Source organism: Pseudozyma hubeiensis, assembly GCF_000403515.1.
Source record: "Pseudozyma hubeiensis SY62 DNA, scaffold: PHS36, whole genome shotgun sequence".
NCBI lineage: Eukaryota > Fungi > Basidiomycota > Ustilaginomycetes > Ustilaginales > Ustilaginaceae > Pseudozyma > Pseudozyma hubeiensis.
The window spans coordinates 292,436-316,719 of record NW_012133818.1 but is presented as its reverse complement, the minus strand read 5'-3'; the positions used below and the strand labels follow the sequence as shown (position 1 = coordinate 316,719).

Sequence of the window (24,284 nt, the reverse complement as noted above, 5' to 3'; positions counted from 1 at the left end):
CTTGGACCCCGTCGAATTGTTCAAACAGCCACCCACCACAGTTGCCCTCGTGTCTGTACCTGTCTCAGTCGTTTTGTGCAACGCGGCAATCGAGTAACCCCCCCTACCTCTATACGCCATCCTCCGTCGGAAAAACGAGTGCTTGTCGGTTGGCCCGGAACCCCAGTTGTTGCTCTCAGCATCTCCCTCCCAGATCCTTGCTTGCCTGGCTTGCTGGCTTGCTTGCTTGAATCAATGCTCGGTTGATCGTTCCACCATGCCGTTCGTCGCAGCCTGACGCCCCTCACATCACCACAGTCATTCCCACCCCCGTATAGATCGCCTGACATCATCTTGACTCACGCCTGCTTTCGAGCATGGGCGGAGCAGCTCGACGTATTCCATTCTCACAGCGAATCGACGATCCACACCAGTCTGCCACATCGCACTTGCGCGGTGAACTCGGCGAGCAGATCACTCCACACACCATGAGTGCTGCCGTCGACCAAGCTCACATCCGCCTCATACAGCAGGTGCAGCACGAACTCCGCACTCCCGTTCATGGCATCCTAGGCCTCCTCAACCACCTCCGTCAAGAAGTGCGCGCAGCCCCGTTCGCCGATACCAATGCACGCAAATCGCTCCTTTTTAGCGTCGAGAGTCTTGCTGGTCTCGGAGAGAGGCTTCAGAACGTGCTCGATGATTTCGCCGACTTTGCTGCCGAAACCATACACGCACGCGAGGCCGAAGAGCAGCACCATGTCATGCCCGAACAGCCCGTCGATCTGGATAATCTGCTAGATGCCGTCGCTGCAGAAGCGTGGAACGCCCAGGTGCGCCAGATCCGCGCAGAAGACGGCGACGATGCTCGACTGCCTCCGCCGCCCGAGCTCATCTTGCAGACCGACACCAGCCTACGCGGCTGGAAAACGCTGGTTGACGTCCGCCTCGTCAGAAAGCTCGCCCACAAACTCATCTCGAATGCGCTCCGATTCACCTCCGAAGGCTTCGTCGAGGTCTCGCTCTCTCCCTCGGTCTCCTCTTTTCCTTGGAGCGAAAAGGAGTTCCCCTTCCATGATCCCGACGCCGCCCAACAACCACGTCAGAACTTCATCGACCTTGTCGTTCAAGACTCTGGCGAGGGCATGACAGAGCACTTTCTCTCCCACCACCTCTTTGAACCTTTCGTCAAGGCCGACCAGTTCAAGGCAGGCGCAGGTCTATCCGTCAACCTCTGCTCCAGCATCGTCCGTCGTATGGGCGGCGCCATGCACGTATCCAGCGACAAGGGCAGAGGCACCGTCGTCACCGTCCGTCTTCCCGTCCAAAGCCTCCCCGAGCGCATCATCGAACCAGCCCCATCATCACAACCCGATCAGCTCATCTATCTCTACGGATTCGAGGGCATGGGTCTCCAGCGCCTCGCTCAAGTCATCTCGGCGCAGATGGCCACGTTTGGCAACCTCTACTCCACCTCCCACATAGAGGATGCCGACTTCCTCTTGCTTCCCGAAGAAGTGTGCCTCGAGTTGGAAGGTGGTATCGATGACATCCTTGCTCGAACCAAACGCGGAGTCAAGATTGGCGTACTGCAGGCGCATGAAGATGCGGGCATCGAATCTGCTGCATTCAAGCACGGCAGCAGGCGACCCACTTTCGTCACGCGCAAACCGTTCGGTCCTCGCTGTTTCGCCAACTTGTTGAGATTGGCCGAGCAGCAGGGCGAAGACGACGAAAGGACATGCAACGAGACCTACCGACGCGAACACGGCCACTTGGGCTACACAGCACCCATCGACCCCACCAATCCAGAGTCGGTCCTATCCAAAGGTGCAGCTTCACCTCTTTCAAAGTATTCCAAGCTAGCAGAGACCATCGAGGACGACGACGCAATGCAGCAGCATGGACACAAGGATCAGCATCCACGGAGAATGTCGCTCGTCGGAGAGCAGGAGGAGAGGAATCGCCAAGCTGGCTCGTCCGCGATACCTGGCGGCGACAAGCTCGCCGATCTGGTCGTGTCGCCAGATGCGATGGACGAAGTGCTCCGAGCTCCGCGTCCCAAACCTTCGATTCCACCACCCACACCACCACCGACGGACAAGTCGTCGCTTGAATCCAAGACATCGCAAGACGATGTCACGCCATCACCTTCGCTCAAGACACCCAAGTTCAGCGTCCTCTGTTGCGAAGACAACCCACTCAACATGCGCATCTTGACCACCATGCTGCGTCAATCAGGCGTCGAGTTCCATGAGGCAGTCGACGGCGTCTCAGCGGTAGAACAGTTCAAAAAGCATCTTCCCGCTGTGACGCTGCTGGACATCAACATGCCACGCATGATGGGCTTCGAATCGTGCGTTCTGATGCGCAAACATGTTTCGGAGCAGCTGACTGCAGAGCACAACCTCCGAGGGAGGTTCAAGATCGTAGCAGTCACAGCATTGTCGGATACATTCCATCAGCAAAAGGGGTCGGAATGCGGCATGGATGTCTGGTTCACAAAGCCGTTGCAGATGCGTAAGCTGAAGGCGGACTTGGCAAAGTGGAAGAAGGAGTTTGAAGAGCTCGTCAATGAGGGTCACCAGCAATAGGGAGGCGTATAGAAGAGCATATTCACATCACACAGGTACCAACAACATTCAACATCATTCGCTCACTTGGGAGCATGCATGTTTCTTTTCTCGCAGACAGTCGTGTCGTTCAGCAGAAAATGTACTCTACAGTCATCGTCACCGTCATCGTATTGCATTGAGGTTCCTTATCGTGTGCAAATATGAGTCTGTGGTGATGATGTCGATCGCCGATGGTGTGGTACCCGATCTGGAAGGGATTTCGTCTGTTCCAGCGTGAGAAATGAGGATGAAAATCGGGTCGCGTGGGTTTGGTGTTGGTGTGCGGCTGCGCTGTTGCGAATTTTTGGCTTCTTTGACATTCGGAATCTAATCTTTTACTCTCCTCATCATCATCATTATCTCCTCAATTCTCAAGCAAACACTCTTCGAGCATCGACCATGAGTGACTGGGGTACGTATCAACTCTCCAGCCCGCAAATTCGCTGTCGTCGCTCAAGATTTTACTGACTCAAAGCCAATTTCCATTACATGCGATACAGAAAACGACGACGAGCCGCAGCAACCGGTTGCACCACCCAAACTGACTTCTGCAGGACGCAAGAAATTTGACGACGAAGATGTTGAAGACGAAGTCAAGGTACGTCCACTTCCCTGATGTTTCTCTCCACGGACTCATGTGCTGACACCTATTCTCTCATGGTGCAGGATGATTGGGAGGAGGAAGATTCCGAACCGGAAAAGCCAGCCTCTGCTGTGGTCCTGCCACCACGCAAGAAGAAATCCGTGAAGCAAAAGATTGCCGAAAAGGAAGAGGAGGAACGCTTGCGTCGCGAACAGGGTCTCGAATCCGAGGAGGAGGAAGAGGACTGGGATGCCGATCCGATAGCAAAGCGTAGGATGGAGAGGGAAGCTCAGTTGAAGAGTGATGTCGAAAACGCTGCCAACTTGTTGGGCACTGCCAAGATCGATGGTAAGTTCTATCATCCACTCCCCCACTATAATTCCTTCTCGCAACCCAAAATATACTTATTCATCTTTGTCTCCGTCCTCAACAGACCCCCTCTCAACCCTCCGCACCGCCACGCCATCCTCCAAGGAGGACTGGGAGACCCTCTCCACAACCATCTTCACCGAACTCATCAAGAAGCACTCCACCCAACCCGGCTTCGACAAACACTTTGTCCCGCACTTCTACCGTCTCATCGCCTCCACCCTCCGCGACGTCGACATCCGCAAATCCTCCACCATGCTCAAGACCTACGCCGAGGAGAAGTCCAAAGCCGAAAAGGAGGCCAAAAAGTCCGGCGGTCAAAAAGCCAAAGTCGCATCCGCAAAACCCAAAACCGTAGGCACAAGCAGCGCTAAAAACGTCATCGACACAAACGCCTACGGCGACGAAGCCCTAGACGACGACCTCGACTTCATGTAGCTTGACCCTAGAGTCTTCTTTGTGAAATACGGCTCTTCTTGTGTAAACCCCTTTTCTTCTCAGTTTGTTTCCTGATCTCCCCATCGCACATCTTGAGCTTTCTTTGAACACCACAAGACCATTCGACCGAAACGACCAGAGCGACTCAGTCGCACCACGCCCACACAGAGCATCAAACTTGGGAAGCGTGCAATAAGACAGAACGACATCTATAGAATTAAGCTGAGTGGAGAAGGACCGGAGGAAAACAATAGGCTAACACCTGCCCTCAGGCAGACGACATGTCCACTTCAGGCGCCGCAACCTCGTCCGATTGCGAGTGGATCCTCCTCATGGGTGGTGGCAGATGCATGCTGATGGGCGACGTCTCCCTCGAGAGTGCCTGTCCAAGAGGAGGCAAAGTAGGGCCATGATGGTCGCGGTGAGCAGAGTGGATGGGCGTCATTCCGAAGCCCACCTTCTTGCCCCTGCTGCCGCCGGACGACGACGCTGCTGCATAGGGACCAATACCTGCGGCAGGCGAGTTGGTGGCACTGTGCGGGATCTGCGAGTAGACGCTAGTAGGGCTCGATTCGCTGCTGGCAAGGCCGTTGCTGGCAGCAAAGCTGTTGCCGATCGAGCTCTGGCGGCTGTGAGAGCGCGAAGAAATGGCGGCGGGCAAGGCATGCAACATCGTAGGCGAGCCGTGCGGCGAACCGGATCGACTGGCAGGCGCAGAACGCGAGCTACTGCGTGCATTCTTCTTGTGGTCGCCGTAGGGATGGTAGTTGTACGCATGCGTGTAGTGATGACCGGGCAGAGGATGATGGCTTCCGTCACGATGCGAGGTGGGGTTCGCGGGGAAGGGAGGTGGCAAGGTCCTCGACGACGGGTCGGCCACCAAGTGCGTGTACGACGAGCGCGACGAGTGAGGCTTGAGGCTGCCGGCGCCGCCATCCAGAATATCCTCGATCTTGCTGCGGCGCGCACCACGCTCTGCGTCGACGGCCGAGGTAGCAGCCGCCGGCGTCAGGTGGTATGCCGACAGGCTGGCACTCGAGTTGAATGAGGAGACGCCCTTGCTGCGCGAGCCAAAGCTGTGGCTCCTCGAGAGCTTGGGCGGCATGTGCGAAGTTTGCGCCGGAGAGGTGGATGCAGAAGTGGAAGCCGAGCCGCTGGCGTGCGAGTCGAGCTCGGCGGCGGTGCTGCGCTCGCCCGAGGTGCTGGAAGGGATGGTGGGTTGCACGGGGGCCATTCCGAGCGAAGAGAGGTGGTGATGAGAGCGCGATCGGGCCGACGACTCCATGTATGGGTGCGATCGGTGTCGATGCGAACCGTGGTGACCGTGTCCGGACTGGTGGGCAGGACCCTCGTGGGAGTGATGGTGGTGGGCGGCGTGCAGAGCGTGGTGTGGAGGCGAGTGTCCGTGGGCGTGTCGCGAGTGGTGAACCGGAGAGCCCGGACGAGACGTGTACGGGCTGTTGGGCACCGTGTTACCGCCGAGAAGGCTCATGTTACGCAGCGGGCCGAGAACGGGGCTGCTGCTTGGAGTCCAATGCGAGTGGCTGTGCGAAGGGTGAGCAGCGGCGCCAGCAGGAGCCATACCAAGACGAGACTTGGAATCGTCATGAAGCGAGGCGGCGTGTTCGGACTCGGAAGCATAGTCGTCGCCGTGGAGGTGGTCGTCGGGCGAGAAGCGAGGCGAGTGCTCGACGCTGCTTGGCACGCTCGAAGATGTGGAGGCCCAACCGCCTGCGCCGTGGTGCGAGCCGTGCTGGTAGTAGCGGTACAGGCTGGGAGGCGGATGACTGCCATTGTAGGCGCCGTGCGAGGGCCGAGCGTAACCGCACTCGGCGCGATTAGACGAGGGTCGCGCCAGAATGGCCGAAGCGATGCGGTCGTTGTACTTGCGGTGGCAGTCCTCGTGCGAGCAGCCTGGAGGCGTGGTCTCGCCGGCAGAAGCAGGCGCTGGTGGGTAAGGGTAGCTGCTAGATCCGTGCGTGTGGTGGTATCGCTCTCCGTAGGGATCGGGAGCGGAGTGGTGCGAGTGGTAGCCGTACGCCGGACCGGATCGACGGCCTTCTCGTTCCGCGCGCTGGAGCTCATGCAGCTCGTCGCTGGCGAGCATAGCAAGCGTCGACATCTCTCCGTTGCGGCTGGCACGACCAGAATGCCTGAGTTCGCGATCGGAGTCGCTGTCGTCGCCCTCCTCGTCGCCCACCTGCCATCGGAGCTGCCTGCTGTTCACATGACCAGCCTTGGACGAGGCAGAGGCGATGACGGATGTGGGAGAAGCGTGGGTGGAAGAGTTGCCGGCCGACTTGCGCGCGGAAGCCTTCTTGTCATCTGCATGAGCGGCAGCACCGCCCTTCTTGGGGTTTGCATGGATGCGAACATGACGGGTGAGTTCGTCACTTCTGCTGAAGCGCTTCTCGCATCCGGGATGCGTGCATACGTGGGGCTTCTCGCCAGTGTGGGTGCGAATGTGACGAGTCTGGTGCTCGAGGCGGTAGAAAGCACGCGAACAGAGCGGGCACTTGTAGGGTCGAGGTATCTGGGACTTGTCGACGGTGTAGTTGCTGGCGGTGAGGGCGGCCGCTTCGGCGCTTTGGGCTGCCATATTGGAGGCAGATGGCTGAGCCATGGTGTGGGTGAAAGCGAGGCGCGATTGAATTGGATGCCGGAGCGCTCAAGGACGGCGAGGGAGATACGACGACGTGGGCCAAGTCGACACCGAAAATGGCCGATCTGGATGCTGCAATGCCGAAAGGTTGACTGGTGAAGCAACTGCGGTACTTGACGAGGCTGATTGCAAGGCAGGAAAGATTCGAGTGGATCAGAGATAGGAGAGAGCAGATCCGTGTGGGGACTCCGAAAGTATCCGAGGTCGCAGAGGCTACGAAATTGACCGAGAGTACCGAGTAGAGACGATGAGGTTGGCTACGGTAGACGGCAGTGCGTCGAGCGACAGTGGTGGTCACGGAAGACGATGACGGTGATGATGATGGGTATGGTGGTGATAATCGTGATGATGGATGAGGGGAGGCGACCGGGGTCAGGCTGTTTGCTGGTGGGAACGACCAAGTGGGGTAAAGAGGAGCAAAATCAGCGAGGGCCGCAACTCAGCGAGACGGGCAAAGCGAGGCAGACCGAGGCAAAGAGGGCGATCTCCCATCTGCGGCTCAGCGTTGCGGGTTTGGCGTGCGGCCGATTTTGTCGTCGGAAAGATTGCGTGAAATGAGTAAAATTGAAGTGAGCGGGCGGGCAAAGTGACCGAGGGGATGAGCGAGTGAGGAGGTGACCGAAAAATTGTGAAATGTGGATGCGGGTGGGAGGCAAGGCCAGCAACGGTCGCTCATTCCGGGTCCAGCATCACGGGCGAAAATCATCGATAAGAGGGTGCGGACTGCGGTCTGGTGCCACTTTTCGGCTTTTCCGGGAAGGCTGGGCGAGCAAAAAAAAAAAGAAAAAAAGTATATAGATTTAGTTGAAATAAAGTGAGTGGTGGCAGCTCCAGACCAGCCAGGCAGCGGGTGGAAATGGACCTTCCCGCTTGCTTACAGAGTGCGGCCACGCTGAGTGTTCACAAAAGAAAATCACGAATTAGGAGGTTGCCGACGATACCAGTCACTGCAGACCGCCTCCATTTTGCAACCCGAGAGAGGCATCCATCACTTTCATCTCGATTCGCTCCTCCCACTACCAAATGCAGCCAGCCGTGCAGACCGACATGAACAAGATGCTCGTTAATCCCGTGAGAAGGACACTCACAAGTCAAGCCGAGCTGAATCGAGAGCGAGGCAGAGGCAGAGACAGGATTGGCTCAGCACGTACTCATCAAGAGTCGTGCAAAAGTTTTCTGACAGAAAATGACGAGCATCGAGACGTCCAACGTGGCAGCTGACGTATCTTTCATGGCATTCAAAACACCCGTAACACGGATGCTGGCATGAGCATTTCATTGAGCATCTCGTTGAGCCAAGAAAGCCCAAAGATTGACCGGGGTTGCAGAGAGGCAGGGGAAGAGAGAGCGGACGTTCCAAAAAGAAAAATAGCACTCATCTGCCGTTTCCTCTGACTGTGGGGTATGCCGCTTCTTCGGTCAACTTTTGACCGGAAAGATTTTCGTTAATTTTTTCCAATTTGCAAAGTATACGCGGCTCTGGGCGAGTGCCTGTAGAACGAAGCTTTTTGAAACCCAAGCTTTTGCCGCGGCATTCTCGAAATTTTGTGCAACCTGGCTAAGAGACAATAAAGCGTGATGGTGACATGCAAATCGAAACTTTCGCTCTTTTCATTCTTCTTCCTTATGTTACCGAAAATCGTGTGACACCGCACAAGTCATTTGAAACAGTGTCACGAGCCCAAGAGCGGCTAGTGGGGCACACGATGCAAAGTTTTTCGAGTCTGACGCTTGAACCAAACCTTGCTGTTCGAAACTTGTTTTCGCCTGCGCACCCTGCTTCTCCCGGCCTCCGCGTCTTTGAGGTGACCGGTTAACCGGGAAAGGTCGACGATATCACAAGCTCGTCGGAGCTCCTCCTGCCATATTCTCGTCGACGGGCCAGACACATTGGACATCGTTCCACCCGTCCGCCAACGTGAGGCGACGGTGGGGATCTGGACTCAAGGGACACATCGCACGGCGGAATCGACGTCCGTGGTTCGCCCGTCCTCAAAGGCAGCGTCCAGCTGACAGCTTCTGGTCATCCCAAAGCTCTCTCAACGCTTTTGCTCTGCCACCTCCGTGCCAAGCACGAAACCGCAGGCGTCACATCGAGGACAACTCGGTTATCCTTTCTTACCACCGCATTTTGGCTGAATGTCACGTTTGCGGCTAGTCGACCGTTGCGGGACACTGCCGTCGTATGGCGAAAATGCGTCCATAAGCACGTCGGACGACCCGCGGCCTAACCTGTTGTGGCTTGCATCTCTTTTCTGCCAATCATTTTACCCTGAAGCTTCTGTCGGAGCATTTTTTTTCTCCCGTGACGTTCCTAATGTGGTCACCGTTGTTACTCGTCATCCCCCAGGCCGACTTCGGATGAACTTTCCGATGCGGGCGTCCGATTGATCCCGCTCACTTGTGTGTGCGATCCTGTTTCTTATGCAGCGATCTTCCTAGTCGATTCTGATGCTCTATCACCGAGGCAGAAGCACGCCCTCGCGTGGTAGGAACGGAGCAAGCTCGCTGTTCGGTGCTTTTCATGGTCCAGGTTGCGCCCAGGGTCGATCCGTGGAGTCAAAGAACAACACGTGAAGCTGTAGACGCCGAAAGATGTCCAGGATCAGAGCATCTTGACCGACACTGCCACTACAACACGATCGCTCCGGTGTCAATCTCCGATGAGCTGCGTTCAGTCATGTGTTCCCAACGTGCTTGCCGTGCTGTCACCATAGCTCGCTTGCGGCTCGCCGTGCATGGCACTTTCGTTCGATCGAAGCGATTTGCAGTAAAGGTCGGGTAGCATGTCGGCTGTGGTGTTCGAACTGATAGGGTGAGTGACTCGTCCGGTTGCTATGAGCACTTCTCTCTCTCTCTCTGTCTCTCTCTTTTTCTAAGCCTCCTATGACACCTCCAGTACGCTCTCATCTCGGCTCAACAGCTTGGTTTTGCCATAACTTTTTCTTCTTCTTCCAAGCGAGATCCTGTCATACTTCGCTTCAGTAACGTTATCGAGATTTTCAGCTCTCTTGCCGTCAGCTGCTTTTTCTGCCTCTCATTGCCACCTCCACCATGCCATTAGCGGCACTGCATGACCGTCGGAAGCTGTAATGGCTTGCGCCACTTTGGCGAGTGAACGTGCAACGGATCCATCGCCAATTCTGCTCGAGCGACCGAAGAAAGGCGCCGTGCGCAACACACGCGCGATAGCGAACGATTGACAGGCGAGAAAGATGGCTGTCAGCAGGAAATCGCGGCGAGTCGCGCATGATGTGGCGCTCGCCGAAAAGATAGGCGGCAACTCCGCCGGAACCTGGCGTGTGTCTCCGCCTATCATGCTATAGGCACAGCTCAGCTCGTCGATGGACGCCGAAGTCACGATATCGATACACACCTTTCTCCGGCTCCCCGGTCTGGAGGCATTATCGTTGCTGTAGCGCAATATGTTGCGTACAGATCGGCGTCGATCTCAAAGCGTCGTCTTTCCATTCGCGGAGAAATGAGGTCGCGTCAGATTCACCGACTCGACCGAGCCTTCTCCTTTTGTCGTGAATTTTTTTTCGTTTTTTTTTTCGACGGCGAGCCCCGCCAGGCCCTGGTGGCGCCCGGAGTTAGCGACAGGGAAGGGACAATTGGAAGCCAATTTCCTTGTGTTCATCCCCGCGCATTCAAGATTTGCTGTACCTGGAAGCTGCACGTCGGAAAATTTTTCATTTCTCGTGTGCTGCAGCAGCCACTCTGCTGGCGACGCCGAACCCCACTCTGACGCTGTTCGGTCGCAAACGCACCGAGCTAGAACCGATAGACGCCATTTCTTGGCCTTTGACTCGACTCTGCAATCCTCGTCCGAGCGACGGGGCTTGCATACGCGGACCAAGCTGAGCGAAGTGTCTGCAGATCATGTTCGGCGAAACCCTATCTTTCGATTCGTGAGAAAGAGAAAGAGCCTGGCTCGAGGTGGGGGCATGTTTTCGATTGTGACGCCTAGCTGTGGGCGTCTGCCATTGACCGCGGTCGACGGGAGGTTAGGCGTGGGTAGTTCTAGACCAGCCAGATCTGTCCCGGAATGCTTGCAAGTCGAAGTCCGCGTCCGTTGCCGACGATCGAACGCTACACGTTTCTGCAGATTGGCTCAGCTGTCACTTATCACAAGATAGACACAGTAGCTGTCATGCTTCACTGTAATTTAGATACGCGCAAGCTCGAATCTGCTAAAGATAGCAAAAAGGGCACTTGCGGGCTGTCAAGAGCGAACTGTGGGGGAACGGCGAGCACGCCGTGTGCCTGGACGCTTATCCACCAGGGACCAACAACAAGTGTGGGAACCGAATGTTGGCACCACTTTGGTACATTTACTGATACGTAATCGTGAGCTAGTCTTATCTCGCGATGTCGGCGTGAAAGCGCTGGCAAGCCAGCCCGCCGACCCCGCAATTCTCTCCCATTTTCACCGTTGTAAGCGAGGAGGGCCATTTTCACGCCTCGCCCTGCACGCACACCTTCGCCTCCCTTTCAACAGCAAATCTCCTCGCAAAGAACACGAGCGACTCTCGTTTACCCCGCGTCTAGAGGGTGGCGACCATACTGTAGCTTCCCTCGCTTGCACTGTCACCCGGCTTTCTGTCTGGATTCCCAGCAGGGGCTCCTCGTCAAGCGACACCAGCGGCAACGGAATCACATACACTGTGTTGTTCAATTCACGGCATTGGTCGACAGCATGTGAATCCGCTGTCGAAGGCGACTGGCAGCAGCCTCTCCCACTTAGGATCGAATCTTACCCCTGTCGACATTGTGACCTTGGCCGCCTACTGAGATAACCGTCCGTCGATTGTGCTCCTTGTTGGTTCCCGCCATGCGCTTTGCTTGCATCAAGCGACTTGGCGCTAGCACATTTCGGCTGCCACGGCTTGCATCGCAGCGAGAGCCGCGCTTGTTCAGAGTTCACCCGTGTTCAGCGACGAGTCAATCGACGTTGTTCGGCGAGTGCTCTGATAGTGGTTGACCGGCTCGGCTGACCGGCACTTTAACGCAGATCGACGTGTCTGACCTCGCATCAGCAGTTGGAATGACTCGAGCTTTACCCCGCAGTGACAAGGAACGTCAATCGATGGTGGGCTGACGTGCTCCGACCGTACTGGGTCGAGCTTATCTTTTCTGCAGTGTCCCCATGCCCATACACCGAGTCGAGTCGAGCTTGAAGACTCTGCCGTCGGCTGGACACGAGGCGCTGCAAAGAGTGACACAGACCCACTCAGGAGCCCCACAAATGGCGCCAACCAAATTTGGCCCGCGTTGTTACCATGCATGGTGGGGCGTCACCTTTTCGCGTCAGGACAGCATCCATCCTCACCTCGTTACTCTGACGACGAAGCCAGTGAAGGGAGGGGCATGGTGGCATGCTCGAAGCTCTTGCAACGGAGCGAATCCGGTCCTCGGACCTTTCCTTTGCCATGCTCTGTGTAGCTCGTGGGGTCCAGACCTCGACTTGCAATACCATACATTCCTCTCCGACGATCTTGGCTTGGCTCCACTTGAACACATTTCGCTCCATGTGCCTCGATTGATTGGTCCGAGACGACTGATAGCGTCTTGAGAAAGCCGATGTGGCTGTTTACATGGCGATGCCCGAGGACCGGACCGATGCTTTCCGCATGCAACAAGCTGTGCACGCGGGTACAGATACGCGCTCTGGAACCTCATTTTTTCGAGCTCCGTCGAGTGTCGTCTGCATTCGGCCGTCGCGTCGAATGTGTGACCATGCGTCACTCAAAGCTCGGATCTTTAGCCTGACGACTTAAGCCCACGCAAAGAAGTCGTCTCCCACTTGAGCCTCTGTTTCGCGTGCTTGCTACCAAAAACCCTTTTCCTTTTCTTCCCCAGAAACCTCCGCGCCCTGTCAGGACGTCTGCTTCCGTAATTCTCCGACTCATAGAAAAGAAGCGCATGAGGCTTGTTCCATTGTCGTCGGTCGAGCCGGACCCCGGCATACTCGGGCTAGCTCTTCTGTGCCGGACATTGCGTGTTTGCTCACGACCTCAAGTGCCGCTTCGGCAGTCACACCATCTGAACCAATGGTGTGGGAATCGCGTCCTTCTACAGAGCTACAGCACGTTGACACCGCTCGAATAGACCGGTGAGGCGTTGTTTCCTTCGGAGCGTGTTGACATGATCGACTCTGCGAGAACAACTCACCTCGGTATTTGGCTCGGAGTGCTTCGATGATCGAACGTCTGCTGCATACATTGGCAATCTCGCCCTTCGCGGCTCTTCAACGAAGCTTTCCTAAGCCCATTTTCCCGATTCAGTGGGAACCTGGAAGCCGGTCAGCATGCCTCGGCAATCTCTGAGCAAGTTCCCTCGTGCTTTGTACGAAAGCTGGAGATTTCATGCAAGCCTGACCCGTCCGATCCTAGGTGTGTCCAGATCCTTGCGAATCACTGTCGGGGTGGAAAGACAGAGTTGCCGGTCAACGGTCAATTGAATATGCCGAAGAACCATACGCGGCGCGTGAATATGCCGGTCCTCATGTTCGATTGTTGTCGGTCTCTGCTGACAGCAAAGTGGAATGCGGACCGGTGTTTGGGGTATTTCCTTCCCCGCGTCACCGGCCGTTCTTGGAACTCTGGGATCTCGAATGCGAATGAGCCATGGGCAGTGGGGAAACAAGGTTTGGGACGAGGTGTAGTCGATGCCGAGCTTGGTCTTACCCCACATCACGTTTGCACACTTGCAATGCTGTGCCTGGATCGATATTTGCTACCGAGGGTCCCCGAGTCGAGAAGGGTGTGTTTGAACCATCCTGTGACGTTTGGACGAGACGCCAATCAGAGCCAATTATCCAAGACCCGATCGGACGATCTACTTACGTGTCATCCCCCTTGTGAAGCAGCAGTCATCAGCACAACTATCCCACGTTCCCACCTTCTCGTACCACTTGTCATCGCGTGTCTATCCATCATCGATAACGGTCTTCTCGCAATCGAACACACTTTCCTACATAACTCCCTACTTCCCAGCTCCTGCAACCGATCGGACAGACGTCTGGGATTCACGCTTTGATGAATGAGCGGGAAAATGCATGCAGGAACGACCACGTTTCCGGTCTTCTGGGCCAAAAGTTCGCCGAGGTTTTTCGTCGTTCTCTCACCTAGTTACCGAAGATCCCCCGTCCTGTTCTTCCTCGTGGCCAGATAATTTCCGTCTTGCGTGACCCCCTGCGCGGCCGCAGATCAGAAGTTTTCTCGATGCCATGCAGTCCAATTTCGCCGTGTCTGGAGTGGCTGTCCTGGTGACAGCGGCTGAAGTTCCAGCGAGAGTCTACCTTCCGATTGTAACGCTCGCAAGATGACTTTGGCAAAGCATTGATTCGATCAAAATCGGCGGTAAGACTTGGCTTGAACACGCTACCATCGCCGTCTCAATAGGAGAAGTCAGTGTTAGGCGTCCCACGACGATCAAGCACACTAAGCACATTAAATCACACCCTACAGCTATTATTTTGACAATTTCTGCACGGTAGGCCAAACCGGTTGTATGGAGTAGTGGTCAACTTAGGAGATTTTGACATAGCATCTGCGCCTTCAGGCGCAATCTCGTCAGACCTTCTCTTGCCCCGGGTTCGAATCCCGGTACGACCTGCGAAAATTTTTGGCCCTTTTGGCTTTTTTTTGGCTACCCTGACACGCGGAATCCTGAGGGCTTTCCCCTCCCCAAATTTGGAGCATGATCGATCAGGAGATGACAGAGTAATCGTGATTTTAAGTTTTTTGGGATGATGGTTTTGGACATCCGTCACGGAGCGCCTTCCACAATGCCTTGAATGCATGGAACTCTCGCTGGTCTCACGCAATAGTCTCGACTCATCCAATACCTGCGCCTCTCGTCATGGATTTGCGGGGGCAAGTGAACCTAAAAGTTGGTACGAAGAGCAGAGAGCCCTTCAGGCCAGCATCGAGGCAGTCTCGCCTCCCAAGACCTCCTGAGAGGGGTAACTTTTCGGTTAGGTGAGCGAGAGAGTCGGAAGCAATGCTGTCGGTGCCACGCCCACCAGCCGGCATCTCACAGGCCGAGGATCGGAGGCGAGGAACCAATGAGCAAGCATCGAGAGAGTCGGTTGGTCTTCACAACCGGAGATGCATGTCAAACAGCTGAGCGTTTTCCCTCATGACTGCTCTGAAACTCTCACATCGACACGGGCAAAGACACAAACGGACACAGTGCGTGGATGGCTGCCGACTTGTCTTATCCCCAATGTCGAGCTCTTACACAAGCAGCAACGACTTTGTCCGGTGTCTACACGCAAGATCATTCCAGCGACTTGTACCTAGGCAAATAATCCTCCTCCATCGCCACCGGCGAGTCGCTGCATCCGTCGATGGCTTGCGTTTTTTTTTCGACCTCCAAGAGCGAGTCGATGGTGAAAGTGCAAATGCAAGGAAACGCTGAAGGGTCCGTCTGTTTGTCGTGCAGCGTGGCCTCCAGCTCTTGCCTCTTCTCGCGAATGCATTCGGCAGGCATCGGATCTTCGCACGCATACGTTGGCAGGTTGAGAGAGTCCGGTCGACATCCGCACGAGTTGATGAAGACTGGGACGGAGACGTGGAATCGCTTCATTTTTTGGTCGTCGACGTAGATGAGTTCTTCACTGTCGTCGGCAGAGTTGGGGTCGCGGAATTCTCCGTCGATAAAGTCGATCTCGTATTGGATGAAGTTTCGGAATCGAATGGCTGCATCGTTCCCTTCGACCGTACTGGGTCGGATCTTGTTGTCATCAGGGAGACGCGAGATGACTTCGAGCGAAGGGTAGCATTCACCGTCGGGTGCAACACCTTCTCCACCACCTTGGAGCTTCTTGGTGGCGAACAGCTCGTCAAGTTGTCTTCGGTCGAGTGTGAGGAAAGAGACTTTTTTAGGCGGTACGGTTTCAGTGTATCCTGGCCTCTCGCGTCGCGATGCTAGCGTTGTGCGCATCTCGACCGATGCTCGGAACCCAACAATGGTTACACCTTCGAGTGGACTGAGCAGGTCGAAGTTGGTTCGAAGATAACCGCCGACGGTGAACACCTCGGATCGGTTGCGCAAGCTGAAAGGGCCGATACCGTCGGCATGCGTCCTGATATCCTTGTCCCAAATGATCATCTCGTTGCCGTCGTCGTTCTGGCAGTCGACAAAGTACACCTTCTTGGTAGCCGTCAGAGATTTGGACAATAGTCCGTGGAACGTCGCCTTGGCGATCAACTTTTGGTTGTTGACACACCAGCTGCTTCGTTGGAACGGTGCCGAGTTGTGATCGACAAAGAAGGATCGCTCGAACCTGTACGTCTTTCCGGGCTCGAAGAACTCGATCTCCAGAGCTTCGTCGATCGTCTTTTCATTGTAGAACGTTCGACTCTGCTCGAAGCCTCCGCGTGGGAACGAAACGCTTTCGTTACCCTGGAGCGTGAGCGTCAAGCTCTTGAGACGGTTGCGGATGCCGAACGACGATGAAGAAGAGTATGAGGTGGAAGAGGGGAACTTGATGTCGACATAGGCGTAGAGGATGGCTTGGTCGTCGTTGGATAGCTTGGTCGAGGAGAAGGCGGTCAAATCCTCGACCTCGCTGTATGCTGGAGACTCGCCATCGTAGGACGGTGCGATACAGGTAGTCGATGATGATGTGGATGGGAACGGCCGCAACGTCGACGTCGATGAGGCGGATGACATTGACGTCTCTCCGTGCTCCGACGACGACTGGTGACGCTGCTTTTTAGAAGGGAAAAGAAACACGTCGGTCGAGTGGACGTCGACTGACAGTTCCATCGTATCTTTTGTGGTGAGTGAGGTAGGCAGCATGGGCACTGGGACGATGCTGGGTATAGGGAAGTGAGGTCTACTTGTCGCTCTCTTCAGCCCGAAGGAGCAATGACAGGCAAGGAAGGAGTGTAGGTCTGGAAAGATGTGTGGCAGGTATGGAGTAGCACCGAATTCAGACGATGAGGGGAGGCAGTGTTATATGGACAGTTGAATCAGGGCAGCGGATGGCAAAGTCGAGCCAGACGACTCAGGTTGTTTTATAATCCCGGAAGAAGAGGTACGTTGGATTCAAACCATTCATGGCAATGTCGATCGTGAGATGGCGAGTCAGAGTCATACAGGCACGAATCGCTTGCAGGGGTGAAGGAGGCCACAGCAGCGGCGAATTTGGACACCTGCAAACTCCGCAGGCTGACTCGTGGCGAGCATCGACCATGTGTCGACGTGGACAGCTGCGGTAGCGCGGAAGATGTCATGTACCGCACGCGTGTCAGTCTGTGACTCGGAAAGGATTTTGCTTCAACACTAACACCATCATCAACCAACTCGTCGTGCTCTGTCGCGATCCATCGCCTTCTATTCAGGTTCACGAGCGGAGCGACACATTCCGACGCTGAATAGCGCGGCTCAGCTTGCCTCTGTGAGTGACGTGTCGGCACGGGCATACACCACTGCATGAAGTCGAGGGCAGGGAGCATACAAAACGCTCCGACCGAACCTGGAAAAGGGCCGATCTAGTCGGCTGTTACGAATAAGCCCTACAAGTCCCAACGGAGGCGGAGATAGATGCCTCGGCTGCTGTTCAGGGTCCACGTCTCGTTAGCAAATGGGGAGAGTGGAAGAAGCTGAAAGACGGACGAGGAAGAAATCAAGTGGTGTAGCAGCATGAGCTAGCCAGGCGTTTCATGCCAGATTCAGGTCAGCAGCCAGGGACGGAGCTCGGCTAGATCAAGAACGTTTTGCAAACGCATACCCCAGGCGCATGCGCTCGGTACGATGGCGTAGGGAGCGGAGTGCAAAGGTGATGGTGGGATGACTCGTCGAGCTCGCTAGCGGGGGATGTAGAGGGAAAATCGACAGCCGAGCCATTTCCTCGTCGGACTTGTCGGAATCTGCACTTGACTTTCTTGGCGGTGACATTTTTGGATGGCAGCAACGCGTGTCCCTTCTTCTGCCCTGGCCGCTCTCCCTTGTTCCAGGCTGTTGCCAGCATCTGAATAGCCATAGCGTGCTTAAGCCAAGACGGAAGCCACCCATAAGGAATCTCTGACTTCCCAACGAGTCGAGGCACTGGTCGGCCACAGCGGTTTGGTGGAACGCGGTAGACAGGATCGGCTCGGTCTTCAAACCGGGCTTTGTGCCCACGTGTTGCGTACCGGCTATAATTTTCTTTTTCTGTTCACCATTCTGTGTGCAGTCTCGGCGCTAAGAACCGCGTTGGGCGCGACGTCACCCTCACCCTAGCGAGGTCTGGGCTAAGAGGCAGCGAGACAGGCTCGTCATCACCTCCTGTGCTGGTACAATCGCCTGAAAAGACGCCGACGTCTGCGGATATATGGTGCCTGCTTCGGAATCACCAACATCTTTGACAGTTTGATTGGATACTTCGTGTTGGAAAAATCGATGGACGTGGGGGCGGCCGAACTCGCCATTGCAGCAGCCCGGCAGCAGCCCGGCATGTCACGCTACATGACTCGCTGTTTCGAACGCGGAAGACAGTATCGCGATGCACCCTGATGCAGCGGACTGCCATGGAAGATGCGCTTCCGCGTAGCAGTGAGACCGAGGATTCCAATATTAACCGGGCCTTGCATCCATACTGTACAGCTTTCCGCTTTGCCCACTCTCAACCGCGACAGCCGCCGCCCATATGGCAGCTCAGAGCACCGCAAGATCAGACGTTGTGTGTCTCTTTGCCTGTGTGAGTCCTCGTGTCTGCACGTTTCCATCGGAAATGATCGCATCGGGAAGAATGAGCTACGCCCGTTACGGTCTTGACGGGGTAGCGGGAGTGCGGCTCTCGCGATGTTCGAGTCACGATACCGAATGCCTCGGCAACGTGAGCTCCGGTGTCTTGCCTACTCCATGACACGGTTGAATGTGTCGTCTTCAGGTACACGAGTCAAGTATAAGTCCGGCGGAGCTGAGCCGGTGAAGGAGCGGTGGACGGCTTAGCGAGATTGGCCGCGTCACATCGTTCTTGTCAAGACGCTGCTGCGGTCGAATGGATGTAGGCAGATCTTGGACGGGTTACTTCGATTTACCTTGTATGTTCATGCCGGCGGCCAGGGCAGGGATCGGGTTGGTCAACGGAGCAGTTGCGAACAGCTGACAGGCAAGCGAGTTGTGTTCTGCGCGCTCTAGCGACATGACTCGGCTCGGCTCGCGATCGTGGACCTTGATGAGAATCGGCTTGACGAGTTGCTCCGCGGGGACGGCGGCGTGTAGTTTTTCGCGACTCAGCTTTTGGTGTCGAATAATCAGAACATCGCTGTCCAATATTGCCAAAAAGAGTAACAGTAAAATTCAACCTCGAAAATACGGTTCAGAATTGATACAAGACCGAGGCCATCGGGCGACTCGATCGGCGATCCGAATGCAGGCACGAAACTCGAAGACTGCAATTCGCATTTTCTTGGCTGCCAAGAAGCGCCGAACGGCACAGCCGACCGACGTGCATTTGATTCTCGAAGATCGCCATTCTGCCATGAACATTCTTTGCACCTCGTTCAGCGTGGTCGCCGCAGCAACAAATGCATCTCACTACACTACTGGAATAAACAGCAAAGACGCGGTAGAGTTGTCGGACGCATCCTTGGCAATGCACTGCTGTACCAAGTTGCCGCAACCATGCCGCGTCTTGCAGAATCCAAGAGAGTACAAGAGAGTACGGAACAGGCAAACGAGGCTCGGCGAAATATGCACGATTTTCCCAGCGCCTCGGCGGTGTGAGGCGCCTCTCAGCACGCTGCGAGACGCGTTGCTGTCAAAGTCGCCGAGACCAACACCTCGTCCCTTTTCGTCTGCTTCCTCGCCTCCTGCCGCAATGTCTCGACCGCATGCTCTGTGCATGTCGAGTATCCAACATCGTGCTGCCCTTCACCTGTGTCGAATAGCAAACTCACACAAGCGACAGCGTTCGACAGCCAGCTTACCAGATCCGCAGTGATCGTCGTCGAGCATAGCCGAATTCCACCTCGCCTGTCCGTGTTGTCGCTTGCGCCTTGCGAAGCGTGCCTGAAGATCAGCCAGAGGCTAGAATGATACACATCCGACAGGAAGTGCGCAGGTGAGACAGTCAATCTACAGGAAGGAGGCCGCAACAGTGCATCGAACGAGCCGGCAAGGGCATGGACGGCGGAGCAGTACTTTGCCGCCTTCGATTGGACTCCGACGCGCCAGTCTCATGAATCGCCTCGAGTCTCCTCGCCGCGATAATCCCGGCTTCAATCCGACCACCACCATCATCCCTCTCCACTCGACGTGACCTTTCCCCTTGTTCGGCTCCCATCCCCACCTTCCCAGCACATACACAATGCCGACCACCACAGTCTCGACGACAATGTCTGCATCGACAGTTTCTACGACAATGTCTGCATCGACGTCGACGATCCGCCTCTTTGCGCCCGGCGTCGATGAGATGATCAACAGCCTCGAGCGATCCATGACCAAGATCGACGGCGATGTCTCGATCCGCTTCAAACCGACCCCGCTCGCCACCACCATTGCACCCGATGGAGCTGCTGCCACCGTCTGGAACGTCCGCGCGCACGAATATGCCTCGATCAACGGTCACACCACCAAGATCGTCGAGGACCAAAAGTTCTTGGAATCGCACAACTACTTTTCTGCACAGGATCAGTCTGGTGCGCACCTCGAATGCCACTTTGATCACATCAACGCACCTGCTACCTGCGTCAACCGTCAAAAGAAGCACCACACCACATTCACCAGCACCTTCAAACACGCACGTCCCTTTGCAACCGCGTTCCACAAACATGTAGTCAAGCCCAAGAGCAGCTCCACCACATCGACAGCAGCGACTGCAAGCACCCAGTCGGTGGTGCAAGCAGCAGCTGTAGCCACGCAGTCAGTAGCAGCGCCCGATGTACAAGCTCAGTCATCGGCAAGCTCGGCAGGTTCCAACTCGAGGATGAACTCGACTTCGGGTGCGGCAAAGAAGGCCAAGTCGCTCCCAGTGTTGCTGGGTGCCGCCACTGTTCTCTTCACGGCCGTCCTGGCCTTGCAGCCTTAGTCGTCGCCAGCCTTTCAGGTCCTTTACAGCAAGCGAGAACAGGTGGGATCGTCGGTCTCTACAGGTGGCGACCACTTTCACCTAGATGCTCCTCCCCATTGCTCGGGTCCAGTTTCGTTTTCATTCTCGGGCGCTCCTCTCTGCTTCGCCTTTCACTTTGCTTCCCCGCCCTGGACAGTTCTTTTTCCCTACGCATAGGCCCCTTTCAGTCTGTCTCACTCCATTCGCTCATTTTCCACTGGCTGGACTGGCATCAAATTGCACTACACTCTCCCTCATCATGTCTGTATGTCTGCGTCGTACGTCATGCGCTGTTTCTGGCAGCATCATCATCCTCTTGCTCCTCTGTTTCCACGGGGGTCTGCGTGCCTCTCGTCTTGGCAGCCGGACCACGTTGCTTGAGCTTCCTCCTGGGCAGCGCCTTCTCCAGCGCCGTGACCCAATCGCGTGTCTCTGTCCACGCGGTGAGGATCTCAACCACCTGATTCACCGTCAACACCTTCCTTCCCACGAACCCCTTATCGTCTTGTCCATTCTGACCCGCATCATCCCGAATGGAATCGCCCTGTGAGCTGACATTGCGTTCGACCGCCTCAAGCATCTCCTGTGACAGCGGAAGCTTTGCCGCTCGGATCCCCAGACGGTCTGCTTTGGCACGACAGAGACCCTTGTATCGATTCTTGTCGACGATGCCGCCGATGATGTACGTCTTGCCCGGTTCTAGTGCGGTCAGCGTGTCGTCGGTGTCGGCGGTGAGGTAGATAGCGTCAGAGATGGGTATGCGGTGTAGTGCTTGACGAGTCTCTTCTGGAGGAAAGTGTCGACCGTTTATGACAGGCTGAGAGATGGCTGCAGAGGAAGCGGTAGCAGCTGCCGCGTCTTCTGACGGCGAAGAGAGAAGAGATTCAATTCCGCCGTGTTTGTAGATCGTGACACGCTTCCACCTCCTCCAAACACCTCTGAGCTTGCCATCCATGGCCTGGCCGATCCTGTTGTTTTCGACATTGGCAACTTTTGTGTCGGAGGGCGTCGTTGCTGACGGCGGATCTTCTGAGTCTGCAGGTGCGGCTAGCTTTGGAACAAGGGAGAGGTGCTCCGGGTCGACATCCTTTAGACAATCGGCTGGTGAATCCTGCCCCGTCAGAATGAGCTCGCCGAAGGGAGATTTTGCATTCCTGTTGGCGGAATACAAGTACATGAGCTGTTGCGTCATGCTCGACGACTCGTTCTCTGCCATCAGCTCGTCGAATCCGCAGTCAATGACGAGCCGAGCATCGAAGAACTCTTTGTGATTGGCGTCACCCTCGCCTGCAGCAGCGGCAGATTTGTGCCTTTTGCTCTGACAAGTCTGTAGAGCATCATCGTCGCTACCTGTATGCGATCCTTGCTGAGCAGCGAGAAAGCGTGCTCGTTTGTTTTGTTTCTTCTTCTGTCGTTCGAGTGCACGGCGCTCGTGCTTGGTTGCTTCCTGCTTCTGCTTGCGTGCCAGCTTCTTGGCTGCATTCTTTGACATGCCCGGCGGCACTTGGATGGATGGTCCGGCATGGCGCGTATCTGACGTCGATGCTTGCGCTTCTCCTTCCATGTCGGCTGAGGAGATCGAGAGAGAGTCTCCTTCTCAGAAGCAAAAGGGGATGCGATGCTGTGGCTTCGAGAAGAAAAAGTTAAGCCGATGTCGAAGAAAGTCGCCGAGTTCCGATTATGGCTCAACCTCCACCCAGCAAGACGTCCCGAAATTTCGCAGTTGGAATCGCTGTATCTTGACGCGACGCGTGAATGTCGCGCTTTAGAGTGCACGAAAAGTGTTGGTCTTTGTCAATCGCTCCCTCCTCCTTCTCGATGCATTGCCACCAGCCCTTAACGACATGTCTGCGACAGCCTATTCGTCATCACAGTCAATAGAGCTTCGCTCTGTGGCTCTGCCGCTGCCACAGTATCATCTGCTCGAGATTCCCAACGAGCTGCTCCATCTCTTCGACCCGACCGCCATCAAGAAAGACGTAAAGGAGACTGCCTCGGAACATGCAGCAAAGAAGCGCAAGCTCGTACCAACAAGGCTAACGATCAAGGGCAGGTACGATGATCAAGCTGTGCTCGTAACAGACACTCAGACGCTCGCGCTGCGAGCCGTGTCGCAGTCCAATTCGCTGTTGCTGTGCAGCATCGATGCCGCTCCTCCTCCTGCACCCGGCAAAGATGGCGACGAGGCATCCGCCAAACCAGCCCTCTATCTTTGCAGCAACATCACCGACACCTTGGAGCTTGCGCCCGTGGTACCTCGACTCGATCGACTCACAGGTCTGCTCAAAGCGTCGCAGTACGAAGGCGAGGACGAGGAACAGCGAAGGTCAGCAGGCGCAGCGAGACCCGTGAGAAAGTACACGCTCAAGCAGCTCAAGAGCATCGTCCAGGCAAGTCCTGTCGAGCTCGAAAATGGATTGATCCATCACCATATCATTGAGATGGACGGATACATGCGACACATCTCGCCCGCGTGGATCGTATCGACATTGCAAGTGCTCATCTCACACCTCGACCTGCACGCCCTCATCCCAGACAACGTCCCACTGCGAGAGACGGTCGATGCACTCCACTCTGTCCACGGTCTGCGGAAGCAAGTAGTCACCGCTTTGTTGACGCAATTCTTCGGCACTCCCAGCAGCACCGATTCGGATAAAGCTACGCTCGACACCAAGGCGATCGTGCATTTCCTCGGCGTGCAGGCGCTCAAGTCCACCGCCCGTATCAGCATCCCGCTGAGCGACTTTGTTCGTACATGGCACGAATCATGCCTCTCCCCCGACTTTCGCAATCTCGCCCAACTCGACCTCCTCTCCGGCTACTACATTCTCAACCCATCACCGTCACCCAGCGTCTCACTCTACCCGAATCCAGCATCGATCAAGATCCAATTCTTTTCGTACCACGAGCTGCCCGCCGATCCAGCAGCAAGATTTCAGGATCTCTTCCTCACCAGACCTTCCTGGCTCGCAGCCGACCTTTTGCCGTTCATCAACGACCTTGCTCTCAACGATAAGAAGAAGGACGGTCTGCTGCTCAAGTTCACTCGAGCAAGCAAGACAAAGGTGCTCGATTGGGAGTTGAGCAACGATCAGAAGCGACGCTGGAATAAAGACAAGAAGCTGACGGGTCCAGATGGAAAGGCGACAAACGTTTGGAGAGATGTGGTCATGTATTCTGCTCGCGTCAAGTATTAGTAGTCAACAAATGCAACATTTGCTTCGACGCATCATCATACAAGCTTGAACATGTGGGTCTAGATCCGCCAGAGTGACTTGGCGGTGCACAGTGAGAAGGCAACGCCGTGCCGGCCGAGCCAACTCGATGTCGCTGTCATTTTATTAATATTTTATTTCATTCTATTTTGATTCTTACTTTGTTTTCCCCCGCGAGCCGCATTTCCGAAGAATGTCGAGACATGTCAGCTGCATGCCGATCAAGTCCTTTGACAGCGATCGACAAAGGGTTCAAGCTTCAACTCCAACATGGCGCTCAAAGTCTCATACCCTATGCAACCTCCTGAGCCGAATGTGTTCAATAAGTAGTACATTCGCCATGCACGCGCGTCGCATGGAACAATCAAGTGGG

At 55.6% G+C, this 24,284-nt stretch overlaps 11 protein-coding genes and 1 non-coding gene across 12 annotated transcripts; 6 read left to right on the top strand and 6 right to left on the bottom strand.

Moving 5' to 3' along the window:
- Positions 1-467: 467 nt before the first annotated feature.
- On the top strand, positions 468-2,573 carry PHSY_003558 (sensor histidine kinase/response regulator; the record flags this gene model as incomplete). Its single annotated transcript, XM_012334177.1, has 1 exon — positions 468-2,573. The coding sequence occupies one exon, from the start codon at positions 468-470 to the stop codon at positions 2,571-2,573; it is 2,106 nt and encodes a 701-aa protein (XP_012189567.1).
- Positions 2,574-2,993: 420 nt separating this feature from the next.
- Positions 2,994-3,984, top strand: PHSY_003557 (hypothetical protein; the record flags this gene model as incomplete). Its single annotated transcript, XM_012334176.1, has 4 exons — positions 2,994-3,006; positions 3,095-3,192; positions 3,261-3,525; positions 3,611-3,984. The coding sequence occupies 4 exons, from the start codon at positions 2,994-2,996 to the stop codon at positions 3,982-3,984; spliced, it is 750 nt and encodes a 249-aa protein (XP_012189566.1).
- A 268-nt stretch (positions 3,985-4,252) lies between these two features.
- PHSY_003556 (potential zinc finger protein) lies at positions 4,253-6,607 on the bottom strand (the record flags this gene model as incomplete). Its single annotated transcript, XM_012334175.1, has 1 exon — positions 4,253-6,607. One exon carries the CDS (start codon positions 6,605-6,607, stop codon positions 4,253-4,255), a length of 2,355 nt encoding a protein of 784 aa, XP_012189565.1.
- A 296-nt stretch (positions 6,608-6,903) lies between these two features.
- Positions 6,904-10,117, bottom strand: PHSY_003555 (hypothetical protein; the record flags this gene model as incomplete). The annotated part of the gene is made up of 2 exons (XM_012334174.1): positions 6,904-7,030; positions 10,023-10,117. The coding sequence occupies 2 exons, from the start codon at positions 10,115-10,117 to the stop codon at positions 6,904-6,906; spliced, it is 222 nt and encodes a 73-aa protein (XP_012189564.1).
- Positions 10,118-11,705: 1,588 nt separating this feature from the next.
- On the bottom strand, positions 11,706-12,871 carry PHSY_003554 (hypothetical protein; the record flags this gene model as incomplete). Its single annotated transcript, XM_012334173.1, has 3 exons — positions 11,706-11,855; positions 11,979-12,206; positions 12,821-12,871. The coding sequence occupies 3 exons, from the start codon at positions 12,869-12,871 to the stop codon at positions 11,706-11,708; spliced, it is 429 nt and encodes a 142-aa protein (XP_012189563.1).
- A 1,284-nt stretch (positions 12,872-14,155) lies between these two features.
- Positions 14,156-14,265, top strand: PHSY_007615. Its single transcript has one exon. It is a non-coding gene; the product is annotated as a tRNA-Gln (tRNA).
- A 667-nt stretch (positions 14,266-14,932) lies between these two features.
- PHSY_003553 (cyclin binding protein) lies at positions 14,933-16,426 on the bottom strand (the record flags this gene model as incomplete). Its single annotated transcript, XM_012334172.1, has 1 exon — positions 14,933-16,426. One exon carries the CDS (start codon positions 16,424-16,426, stop codon positions 14,933-14,935), a length of 1,494 nt encoding a protein of 497 aa, XP_012189562.1.
- A 251-nt stretch (positions 16,427-16,677) lies between these two features.
- Positions 16,678-18,790, bottom strand: PHSY_003552 (hypothetical protein; the record flags this gene model as incomplete). Its single annotated transcript, XM_012334171.1, has 2 exons — positions 16,678-17,138; positions 18,685-18,790. The coding sequence occupies 2 exons, from the start codon at positions 18,788-18,790 to the stop codon at positions 16,678-16,680; spliced, it is 567 nt and encodes a 188-aa protein (XP_012189561.1).
- A 226-nt stretch (positions 18,791-19,016) lies between these two features.
- On the top strand, positions 19,017-19,605 carry PHSY_003551 (hypothetical protein; the record flags this gene model as incomplete). The annotated part of the gene is made up of 2 exons (XM_012334170.1): positions 19,017-19,307; positions 19,537-19,605. The coding sequence occupies 2 exons, from the start codon at positions 19,017-19,019 to the stop codon at positions 19,603-19,605; spliced, it is 360 nt and encodes a 119-aa protein (XP_012189560.1).
- A 404-nt stretch (positions 19,606-20,009) lies between these two features.
- PHSY_003550 (alpha DNA polymerase) lies at positions 20,010-20,675 on the top strand (the record flags this gene model as incomplete). The annotated part of the gene is made up of 1 exon (XM_012334169.1): positions 20,010-20,675. One exon carries the CDS (start codon positions 20,010-20,012, stop codon positions 20,673-20,675), a length of 666 nt encoding a protein of 221 aa, XP_012189559.1.
- A 304-nt stretch (positions 20,676-20,979) lies between these two features.
- On the bottom strand, positions 20,980-22,260 carry PHSY_003549 (likely tRNA guanine methyltransferase; the record flags this gene model as incomplete). The annotated part of the gene is made up of 1 exon (XM_012334168.1): positions 20,980-22,260. One exon carries the CDS (start codon positions 22,258-22,260, stop codon positions 20,980-20,982), a length of 1,281 nt encoding a protein of 426 aa, XP_012189558.1.
- A 280-nt stretch (positions 22,261-22,540) lies between these two features.
- On the top strand, positions 22,541-23,893 carry PHSY_003548 (hypothetical protein; the record flags this gene model as incomplete). Its single annotated transcript, XM_012334167.1, has 1 exon — positions 22,541-23,893. The coding sequence occupies one exon, from the start codon at positions 22,541-22,543 to the stop codon at positions 23,891-23,893; it is 1,353 nt and encodes a 450-aa protein (XP_012189557.1).
- Between the last annotated feature and the right edge of the window lie 391 nt (positions 23,894-24,284).